Here is a 12,913-nt window from a genome sequence, read left to right as displayed (position 1 = left end):
CCCCCTGGTGACGTCACCATATTTAAATTTCACAGAGCCTCCGCCCCCTCCGTGACGTCATCGTATTTACCCCTCCTGATGACGTCATCACATTTAAATTTTACAGAGCCTCCGCCCCCTCCGTGACGTCATCGTATTTACCCCTCCTGATGACGTCATCACATTTAAATTTTACAGAGCCTCCGCCCCCTCGGTGACGTCATCGTGTTTTCATTCGCCCCCACCCCCCATGGTCCACGCCCCCTCGCTGACGTCATCATATTTAAATTTCACAGAGCCTCCGCCCCCTCCGTGACGTCATCGCTTGCCGTATAAAAGGCCACGCCCCTATAGCCCCCCCCAACCCACTCCCCCCTCACCCCCCCCACCCACCCTGGTCGCCCCCCCCCACCACCGACCCCACAAACCCCTCCCCCAACCCAAACTCCTCCCCCACCCACCCAAACCACGCCCACAACCACCCAAACCACGCCCACCAACCACCTAAACCACGCCCACCAACCACCCAAACCACGCCCACCAACCACCCAAACCACGCCCACCAACCACCCAAACCCCTCCCCCAACCACACAAACCCCTCCCCCAACCACACAAACCCCTCCCCCAACCACCCAAACCCCTCCCCCAACCACCCAAACCACGCCCACCAACCACCCAAACCACGCCCACAACCACCACCCCTCCCCCAACCACCCAAACCACGCCCACAACCCAAACCCCTCCCCCAACCACCCAAACCACGCCCACAACCCAAACCACGCCCCTAACCACCCAAACCACGCCCACCAACCACCCAATCCCCTCCCCCAACCACCCAAACCACGCCCACCAACCACCCAAACCACGCCCACCAACCACCCAAACCACGCCCCCAACCACCACCCCTCCCCCCCACGTCTCCCTGCATCACGACGCTGCGATCGCGATGATGGAGGAGGAGGTGGTGAAGGTGGTGGACGATGAGATGGTGGACGAGGAGGTGGACGACGAGGTGAAGGTGGACGAGGAGGAGGTGGGAGGCCTGATCCTCTATCACTGGAGCCAATCGTTCGCCTCGCAAAAGGTGATGGGATGGGTGGGACGAGTGATATTGACCATACTTCACCACTCTGGTCAATGGGGAATGGTGCATGCCGGGGGACCATAGGAGTACTGCCCAACAATGCAAGTCCGTAACGCGTTAATCCACTGCTGGATGAGTCTGGGAAATGATGGGTGGGATGAGTGGTATTGACCATACTTCACCACTCTGGTCAATGGGGGTGATGTGGGCGATTTTCACCTGCCGATGTTTTTTTTTACCCCTTAATCTGGCAACAAAACTGACACCTTTTTAACAAGGAGTCATGTTTGCATTGACCACAATACCTGCGGTCATAATGCAAACAAAAAACACAATTCTGATAATGATAATGATATGCACTGTCCTTGAAGTTGATTGGTCCACACCCGAGACGGCTTTCCTTAGAGCCTAGTCTCACATGGTCCTTGAAGTTGATTGGTCCACACCCGAGACAGCTTTCCTTAGAGCCTAGTCTCACATGGTCCTTGAAGTTGATTGGTCCACACCCGAGACAGCTTTCCTTAGAGCCTAGTCTCACATGGTGTTGGACCAGATGACACCAAAAGGCGCACAACCCAAGGACAATGCACCATCAGAGTATGAGAGCTCGGGGCAAGCATTTACACCATTGGAACCTCATTTGCCAGTAAAAAAATATGATCATTGTTTTTTTACCCTTCTATCTGGCAACAAAACTGACACCTTTTTAACGAGGAGTCATGTTTGCATAGACCACAATACCTGCAGCCGTAATGCAAACAAAAAACATAACTCTGATGATGATATGCACTGTCCTTGAAGTTGATTGGTCCACACCCGAGACAGCTTTCTATAGAGCCTAGTCTCACATGGGTTGGACCAGATGACGCCAAAAGGCGCACAACTCAAGGACAATGCACCATCAGAGTATGAGAGCTCGGGGTTACGCATTTACACTATGAGACATCTCCTTTACCAGTGGCAAAATATAGTAATAGGTTTTTACCCTTTCAACTGGTACAAAAACTGACACCTTTATACAAGGCATCATGTTTGCAATAACCACAACACAAGCAGTCAAAATGCGAAATATAGTAATAGGTTTTTACCCTTTCAACTGGTACAAAAACTGACACCTTTATACAAGGCATCATGTTTGCAATAACCACAACACAAGCAGTCAAAATGCAAAATATAGTGATAGGTTTTTACCCTTTCAACTGGTACAAAAACTGACACCTTTATACAAGGCATCATGTTTGCAATAACCACAACACAAGCAGTGAAAATGCAAAATATAGTAATAGGTTTTTACCCTTTCAACTGGTACAAAAACTGACACCTTTATACAAGGCATCATGTTTGCAATAACCACAACACAAGCAGTGAAAATGCAAAATATAGTAATAGGTTTTTACCCTTTCAACTGGTACAAAAACTGACACCTTTATACAAGGCATCATGTTTGCAATAACCACAACACAAGCAGTCAAAATGCGAAATATAGTAATAGGTTTTTACCCTTTCAACTGGTACAAAAACGGACACCTTTATACAAGGCATCATGTTTGCAATAACCACAACACAAGCAGTCAAAATGCAAAATATAGTGATAGGTTTTTACCCTTTCAACTGGTACAAAAACTGACACCTTTATACAAGGCATCATGTTTGCAATAACCACAACACAAGCAGTGAAAATGCAAAATATAGTGATAGGTTTTTACCCTTTCAACTGGTACAAAAACGGACACCTTTATACAAGGCATCATGTTTGCAATAACCACAACACAAGCAGTCAAAATGCGAAATATAGTAATAGGTTTTTACCCTTTCAACTGGTACAAAAACTGACACCTTTATACAAGGCATCATGTTTGCAATAACCACAACACAAGCAGTCAAAATGCAAACTAAAAGAAACAACTCTGATGATGATAATGATATGTATGCACTGTCCTTGAAGATGATTGGTCCACACCCGAGACAGCTTTCCTTAGAGCCTAGTCTCACATGGTGTTGGACCAGATGACGCTAATAGGCGCACAAAAAATGTGTCAGTTTTGTTGCCAGATTAAAGGGTAAAAAAACAACCCAATTATCATATTTTTTTTACTGGCAAATGAGGTACCAATGGTGTCAATTATAATTTAAATTATATTTTTATTTTTCGATTTAAAGCTTATTGCGTGACTGCAGGGATTCATCTTCTTGGTTCTTTCGGTAAAGTCACGTAGAAGGGAAGTAATAAAATAATAAAAATAAAACATAATAAAATAATATAATAATATATTTTTATTACTTATTTTTTACTTGGCCGGGTACGGGTACCCGTTTGCGACCCTGGTGCGGCCGGGTACGGGTACGGGTAGGCCGTGAGTCACTGTTGAGTCACCGTGATTGTCACTCATTTCCCAACGTCTTGTGTCTTCTCACAATTCAAGTTCCTAGAATGAACCCACCCGCGCCTGCAACGTTGCTTCATCCCAGAGGTCGCAATCGGGTACCCGATACCCGTACCCTACCCGATACCCGGCCGGGTACGGGTAGGGTACGGCCGGGTACGGGTAGGCCGTGAGTCACTGTTGAGTCACCGTGTGTCACTCATTTCCCAACGTCTTGTCTCTTCTCACAATTCAAGTTCCTAGAATGAACCCACCCGCGCCTGCAACATGGCTTCATCCCAGAGGTCACAATCAGGTACCCGTACCCTACCCGTACCCGGCCGGGTAAGGTACGGGTACGGCCGGGTACGGGTAGGCTGTGAGTCACATGGTGAGTCACCGTGATTGTCACTCATTTCCCAACGTCTTGTCTCTTCTCACGATTCAAGTGTCTAGAATCAACCCACCCGCGCCTGCAACGTGGCTTCATCCCAGAGGTCGCAATCAGGTACCCGATACCCGTACCCTACCCGTACCTGGCCGGGTACGGGTAGGGTACGGGTACAGCCGGGTACAGGTACGGGTGCCCGTTTGGGACCCTGGTGCGGCCGGGTACGGGTACGGGTAGGCCGTGAGTCACATGGTGAGTCACCGTGATTGTCACTCATTTCCCAACGTCTTGTCTCTTCTCACAATTCAAGTTCCTAGAATGAACCCACCCGCGCCTGCAACATGGCTTCATCCCAGAGGTCGCAATCGGGTACCCGATACCCGTACCCTACCCGGCCGGGTACGGGTAGGGTACGGGTACAGCCGGGTACAGGTACGGGTACCCGTTTGCGACCCTGGTGCGGCCGGGTACGGGTACGGGTAGGCCGTGAGTCACTGGTGAGTCGCCGTGTGTCACTCATTTCCCAACGTCTTGTCTCTTCTCACAATTCAAGTTCCTAGAATGAACCCACCCGCGCCTGCAACGTGGCTTCATCCCAGAGGAGGTCGCAATCGGGTACCCGATACCTGTACCCTACCCGGCCGGGTACGGGTAGGGTACGGGTACAGCCGGGTACAGGTACGGGTGCCCGTTTGCGACCCTGGTGCGGCCGGGTAACGGTACGGGTACGGGTAGGCCGTGAGTCACTGGTGAGTCACCGTGTGTCACTCATTTCTCAACGTCTTGTCTCTTCTCACGATTCAAGTTCCTAGAATGAACCCACCCGCGCCTGCAACGTGGCTTCATCCCAGAGGTCGCAATCAGGTACCCGTTCCCTACCCGTACCCGGCCGGGTAAGGTACGGGTACGGCCGGGTACGGGTAGGCTGTGAGTCACATGGTGAGTCACCGTGATTGTCACTCATTTCCCAACGTCTTGTCTCTTCTCACAATTCAAGTTCCTAGAATGAACCCACCCGCGCCTGCAACGTGGCTTCATCCCAGAGGTCGCAATCGGGTACCCGATACCCGTACCCGTACCTGGCCGGGTACGGGTAGGGTACGGGTACAGCCGGGTACAGGTACGGGTGCCCGTTTGCGACCCTGGTGCGGCCGGGTACGGGTACGGGTAGGCCGTGAGTCACTGTTGAGTCACCGTGTGTCACTCATTTCTCAACGTCTTGTCTCTTCTCACGATTCAAGTTCCTAGAATGAACCCACCCGCCATGCCTGCAACGTGGCTTCATCCCAGAGGAGGTCGCAATGGGGTACCCGATACCCGTACCCTACCCGGCCGGGTACGGGTAGGGTACGGGTAAGGAATCAAAACCCAGCTACATACTATTAACATTCCTTCCCTTTGTTAATGCTACCCCCATCCCCTCCCTTTGCTGCTGCTAATCCTGCACAACGCACGGGCATCATATGACTTTGAAACCCCCCGCCCACCTCCTACGCATTCCACAAGTAGTACTAATCCCATATCTACGTTTCCCATAAATATGCTAAATTCCTCTTGATATGCAAATTCGTTTGTCAAGGCGCCCTTCCCCCTCTAACCCAGCAGCTTAAATACGCGCTGCCAAGCCTGGCGGTGAATAAGCCTGGTGGTGTTTCATTCGGACGCTGTCTTTCCGACAGACCTGTTCTTCACCTGAGGACGGCTGCTTGCGTTGTGGCCGAAACGTCGTGAGAATTATTTTATTATGTTCAATTTTTATTATTTAATTATGTTTTATTTGTATAATTTTATAAAGTTTTATTTTTACTATTTCATTATTTCCCTTCTACGTGATGACTTTACCGAAAGAACCAAAAAGATTATTTAATTATGTTTTATTTTTATTTTTTTATTGTGTTTTATTTGTATAATTTTATTAAGTTTTACTTTTATTATTTCATTATTTCCCTTCTACGTGGCGACTTTACCGAAAGAACCAAAAAGATTATTTTATTATGTTTTATTTCTATTATTTTATTATGTTTTATTTTTATTATTTCATTATTTCCCTTCTACGTGATGACTTTACCGAAAGAACCAAAAAGATTATTTTATTATGTTTTATTTTTATTGTTTCATTATGTTTTATTTGTATAATTTTATAAAGTTTTATTTTTATTATTTTATTAAGTTTTATTTTTATTATTTCATTATTTCCCTTCTAAGTGGCAACTTTACCGAAAGAACCAAAAAGATTATTTTATTATGTTTTATTTTTATTATTTTATTGTGTTTTATTTGTATAATTTTATTAAGTTTTATTTGTATTATTTTATTAAGTTTTATTTTTATTATTTTATTATGTTTTATTTTTATTATTTTATTAAGTTTTATTTTTATTATTTTATTATGTTTTATTTTTATTATTTTATTATGTTTTATTTGTATAATTTTATTAAGTTTTATTTGTATTATTTTATTAAGTTTTATTTTTATTATTTTATTATGTTTTATTTTTATTATTTTATTAAGTTTTATTTTTATTATTTTATTATGTTTTATTTTTATTATTTTATTAAGTTTTATTTCTATTATTTTATTATGTTTTATTTTTATTATTTTATTAAGTTTTATTTTTATTATTTCATTATTTCCCTTCTACGTGATGACTTTACCGAAAGAACCAAAAAGATTATTTTATTATGTTTTATTTTTATTATTTTATTATGTTTTATTTTTATTATTTTATTGTGTTTTATTTGTATAATTTTATTAAGTTTTATTTGTATTATTTTATTAAGTTTTATTTTTATTATTTTATTATGTTTTATTTGTATTATTTTATTAAGTTTTATTTTTATTATTTTATTATGTTTTATTTTTATTATTTTATTGTGTTTTATTTGTATAATTTTATTAAGTTTTATTTGTATTATTTTATTAAGTTTTATTTTTATTATTTTATTATGTTTTATTTGTATTATTTTATTAAGTTTTATTTTTATTATTTTATTATGTTTTATTTTTATTATTTTATTGTGTTTTATTTGTATAATTTTATTAAGTTTTATTTGTATTATTTTATTAAGTTTTATTTTTATTATTTTATTATGTTTTATTTGTATTATTTTATTAAGTTTTATTTTTATTATTTTATTATGTTTTATTTCTATTATTTTATTATGTTTTATTTGTATTATTTTATTATGTTTTATTTTTATTATTTTATTATGTTTTATTTTTATTATTTTATTATGTTTTATTTGTATTATTTTATTATGTTTTATTTTTATTATTTTATTATGTTTTATTTTTATTATTTTATTATGTTTTATTTTTATTATTTTATTATGTTTTATTTGTATTATTTTATTATGTTTTATTTGTATTATTTTATTATGTTTTATTTGTATTATTTTATTATGTTTTATTTGTATTATTTTATTAAGTTTTATTTTTATTATTTTATTATGTTTTATTTGTATTATTTTATTATGTTTTATTTTTATTATTTTATTAAGTTTTATTTTTATTATTTTATTATGTTTTATTTGTATTATTTTATTATGTTTTATTTTTATTATTTTATTATGTTTTATTTTTATTATTTTATTATGTTTTATTTCTATTATTTTATTATGTTTTATTTGTATTATTTTATTATGTTTTATTTTTATTATTTTATTATGTTTTATTTTTATTATTTTATTAAGTTTTATTTTTATTATTTTATTGTGTTTTATTTTTATTATTTTATTAAGTTTTATTTTTATTATTTTATTATGTTTTATTTTTATTATTTTATTATGTTTTATTTTTATTATTTTATTATGTTTTATTTGTATTATTTTATTATGTTTTATTTTTATTATTTTATTATGTTTTATTTTTATTATTTTATTATGTTTTATTTTTATTATTTTATTATGTTTTATTTGTATTATTTTATTATGTTTTATTTTTATTATTTTATTATGTTTTATTTCTATTATTTTATTATGTTTTATTTGTATTATTTTATTATGTTTTATTTTTATTATTTTATTATGTTTTATTTTTATTATTTTATTATGTTTTATTTTTATTATTTTATTATGTTTTATTTGTATTATTTTATTATGTTTTATTTTTATTATTTTATTATGTTTTATTTTTATTATTTTATTATGTTATATTTTTATTATTTTATTAAGTTTTATTTTTATTATTTTATTATGTTATATTTTTATTATTTTATTATGTTTTATTTTTATAATTTTATTATGTTTTATTTTTATTATTTTATTATGTTTTATTTTTATTATTTTATTATGTTTTATTTTTATTATTTTATTATGTTATATTTTTATTATTTTATTATGTTTTATTTTTATTATTTTATTATGTTTTATTTTTATTATTTTATTATGTTTTATTTTTATTATTTTATTAAGTTTTATTTTTATTATTTTATTATGTTTTATTTTTATTATTTTATTATGTTTTATTTTTATTATTTTATTATGTTTTATTTTTATTATTTTATTATGTTTTATTTTTATTATTTTATTAAGTTTTATTTTTATTATTTTATTATGTTTTATTTTTATTATTTTATTATGTTTTATTTTTATTATTTTATTATGTTTTATTTTTATTATTTTATTATGTTTTATTTTTATTATTTTATTATGTTTTATTTTTATTATTTTATTAAGTTTTATTTTTATTATTTTATTATGTTTTATTTTTATTATTTTATTATGTTTTATTTTTATTATTTTATTATGTTATATTTTTATTATTTTATTATGTTTTATTTTTATTATTTTATTATGTTTTATTTTTATTATTTTATTATGTTTTATTTTTATTATTTTATTAAGTTTTATTTTTATTATTTTATTATGTTTTATTTTTATTATTTTATTATGTTTTATTTTTATTATTTTATTATGTTTTATTTTTATTATTTTATTATGTTTTATTTTTATTATTTTATTAAGTTTTATTTTTATTATTTTATTATGTTTTATTTTTATTATTTTATTATGTTTTATTTTTATTATTTTATTATGTTTTATTTTTATTATTTTATTATGTTTTATTTTTATTATTTTATTATGTTTTATTTTTATTATTTTATTAAGTTTTATTTTTATTATTTTATTATGTTTTATTTTTATTATTTTATTATGTTTTATTTTTATTATTTTATTATGTTTTATTTTTATTATTTTATTATGTTTTATTTTTATTATTTTATTAAGTTTTATTTTTATTATTTTATTATGTTTTATTTTTATTATTTTATTATGTTTTATTTTTATTATTTTATTATGTTTTATTTTTATTATTTTATTAAGTTTTATTTTTATTATTTTATTATGTTTTATTTTTATTATTTTATTATGTTTTATTTTTATTATTTTATTATGTTTTATTTTTATTATTTTATTATGTTTTATTTTTATTATTTTATTATGTTTTATTTTTATTATTTTATTATGTTTTATTTTTATTATTTTATTATGTTTTATTTTTATTATTTTATTATGTTATATTTTTATTATTTTATTATGTTTTATTTGTATTATTTTATTATGTTTTATTTGTATTATTTTATTATGTTTTATTTTTATTATTTTATTATGTTTTATTTTTATTATTTTATTATGTTTTATTTGTATTATTTTATTATGTTTTATTTGTATTATTTTATTATGTTTTATTTTTATTATTTTATTATGTTTTATTTTTATTATTTTATTAAGTTTTATTTTTATTATTTTATTATGTTTTATTTGTATTATTTTATTATGTTTTATTTCTATTATTTCATTATGTTTTATTTTTATTATTTTATTAAGTTTTATTTTTATTATTTTATTATGTTTTATTTTTATTATTTTATTATGTTTTATTTCTATTATTTTATTATGTTTTATTTGTATTATTTTATTATGTTTTATTTTTATTATTTTATTATGTTTTATTTGTATTATTTTATTATGTTTTATTTGTATTATTTTATTATGTTTTATTTTTATTATTTTATTATGTTTTATTTTTATTATTTTATTATGTTTTATTTGTATTATTTTATTATGTTTTATTTTTATTATTTTATTATGTTTTATTTCTATTATTTTATTATGTTTTATTTCTATTATTTTATTATGTTTTATTTGTATTATTTTATTATGTTTTATTTTTATTATTTTATTATGTTTTATTTGTATTATTTTATTATGTTTTATTTTTATTATTTTATTATGTTTTATTTGTATAATTTTATTATGTTTTATTTTTATTATTTTATTATGTTTTATTTCTATTATTTTATTATGTTTTATTTCTATTATTTTATTATGTTTTATTTCTATTATTTTATTATGTTTTATTTGTATTATTTTATTAAGTTTTATTTTTATTATTTTATTATGTTTTATTTTTATTATTTTATTATGTTTTATTTTTATTATTTTATTATGTTATATTTTTATTATTTTATTATGTTTTATTTTTATTATTTTATTATGTTATATTTTTATTATTTTATTAAGTTTTATTTTTATTATTTTATTATGTTTTATTTTTATTATTTTATTAAGTTTTATTTTTATTATTTTATTATGTTTTATTTGTATAATTTTATTGTGTTTTATTTCTATTATTTTATTGTGTTTTATTTCTATTATTTTATTATGTTTTATTTTTATTATTTTATTGTGTTTTATTTTTATTATTTTATTATGTTTTATTTTTATTATTTTATTATGTTTTATTTTTATTATTTTATTGTGTTTTATTTCTATTATTTTATTATGTTTTATTTTTATTATTTTATTATGTTTTATTTTTATTATTTTATTGTGTTTTATTTCTATTATTTTATTATGTTTTATTTTTATTATTTTATTATGTTTTATTTTTATTATTTTATTGTGTTTTATTTTTATTATTTTATTATGTTTTATTTTTATTATTTTATTATGTTTTATTTTTATTATTTTATTGTGTTTTATTTCTATTATTTTATTATGTTTTATTTGTATTATTTTATTATGTTTTATTTTTATTATTTTATTGTGTTTTATTTGTATAATTTTATTATGTTTTATTTTTATTATTTCATTATGTTTTATTTTTATTATTTTATTATGTTTTATTTTTATTATTTTATTATGTTTTATTTTTATTATTTTATTATGTTTTATTTTTATTATTTTATTATGTTTTATTTTTATTATTTTATTATGTTTTATTTTTATTATTTTATTGTGTTTTATTTTTATTATTTTATTATGTTTTATTTTTATTATTTTATTATGTTTTATTTTTATTATTTTATTGTGTTTTATTTCTATTATTTTATTATGTTTTATTTTTATTATTTTATTATGTTTTATTTTTATTATTTTATTGTGTTTTATTTTTATTATTTCATTATGTTTTATTTTTATTATTTTATTATGTTTTATTTTTATTATTTTATTATGTTTTATTTTTATTATTTTATTATGTTTTATTTTTATTATTTTATTGTGTTTTATTTGTATAATTTTATTATGTTTTATTTTTATTATTTCATTATGTTTTATTTTTATTATTTTATTATGTTTTATTTTTATTATTTTATTATGTTTTATTTTTATTATTTTATTATGTTTTATTTTTATTATTTTATTATGTTTTATTTTTATTATTTTATTATGTTTTATTTTTATTATTTTATTATGTTTTATTTTTATTATTTTATTATGTTTTATTTGTATAATTTTATTAAGTTTTATTTTTATTATTTCATTATTTCCCTTCTACGTGGCGACTTTACCGAAAGAACCAAGAAGATGAAATGAAAACCCGTTTGCGACCTCTGGCAGCAGCGTCGCTTGACCCCCCCCGCCCCCCCCCCCCCGGTGTGACCCCCCACCCCCCCCCCGCCCCCTCCCCCCCAGGTGCGTCTGGTGATCTGTGAGAAGGGGCTTCCGTGTGAGGAGCGTGAGGTCTGCCTGCCGCTCAACGAGCACAATGAGCCGTGGTTCATGCGGCTCAACCCGGCGGGGGAGGTGCCCGTGCTCGTGCACGGGCACGTGGTCGTGTGCCAGGCGGACGCGATCGTCACTTACCTGGAGGCGACGTTCACGGGTGGTGAGAGGCGCGGCAACCACCAACTCACTCACTCGCTCACTCGCTCGCTCGCTCGCCCACTTGCTCACTCAGCCACTCGCTCACTCGCTCGCTCGCTCACTCGCTCGCCCACTCGCTCGCTCGCTCGCTCACTTGCTCACCCACTTGCTCATTCGACCACTCGCTCACCTCGCTCACTTCGCTCGCTCACCTCGCTCACCCACTCACTCAGCCACCCACTCACTCGCTCACTCACTCACTCACTCACTCGCTCACCCACTCACTCAGCCACTCACTCGCTCACTCACTCACTCACCGACTCACTCACTCAGCCACCCACCCACTCACCCACCCACTCACTCCCTCACCCACTCACCCACCCACTAATTCATCCACTCACTCACCCACCCACTCACCCACTCTCTAACCCACCAACTCACTCACCCACCCACTCACTCACTCACTCACCCACGCACTCACCCACCAACTCATCCACCCACTCACCCACCAACCACTGATCCACTCACTCTCCCACTCCACTCACTCACACCCACCCCACCCACCCACCCCACCCACCACCCCCACCCCCCACCCACCCACTCACTCACCCACCCACTCACCCACCCACCCACCCACTCCCCCCCCACCCACCCACTCACTCACCCACCACCCACCCACCCACCCCTCACCCACCCACCCACCCCACCCACCCACTCACTCACCCCACTTAACCACCCCCCCCCCGTGCCCCCCCCCCCGTGCCAGACGCGGTGCCGCGGCTGCTGCCCGAGGTGGGCAGCCCGTTCCTGCCGCGCGTGCTGCACTACCCGCGAGCTGCTCGACGCGCTGCCCGTCGACACGTACACGCACGGCTGCATCCTGCACCCGCAGCTCGCCAGCCACGGCAGCCTGCCCGCGTTCGCCACGGCGCACATTCGTAGTGAGTCGCTCGCTCGCTCGTCCGCTCGCTCACCCGCTCACCCACTCGCTCGCTCGCTCACCCA

At 31.8% G+C, this 12,913-nt stretch overlaps 1 protein-coding gene across 1 annotated transcript in view; it reads left to right on the top strand.

The window, feature by feature from the left end:
- Positions 1-897: 897 nt before the first annotated feature.
- Positions 898-12,913, top strand: part of LOC144741563 (ganglioside-induced differentiation-associated protein 1-like) — a gene marked incomplete at its 3' end in the record, with an annotated part of 28,990 nt that continues 16,974 nt past the window's right edge. The window contains 4 exon segments of the mRNA XM_078624068.1: positions 898-1,064; positions 11,738-11,930; positions 12,675-12,736; positions 12,738-12,849. Of these exon segments, the coding sequence (XP_078480194.1) occupies positions 927-1,064; positions 11,738-11,930; positions 12,675-12,736; positions 12,738-12,849 (505 nt within the window).

This window comes from Lampetra planeri, unplaced genomic scaffold (assembly GCF_965212315.1).
Source record: "Lampetra planeri unplaced genomic scaffold, kcLamPlan1.2.h2 scaffold_598, whole genome shotgun sequence".
In the NCBI taxonomy this organism is placed as follows: Eukaryota; Metazoa; Chordata; class Hyperoartia; order Petromyzontiformes; family Petromyzontidae; genus Lampetra; species Lampetra planeri.
This window is presented reverse-complemented; position numbering and strand designations above follow the sequence as displayed.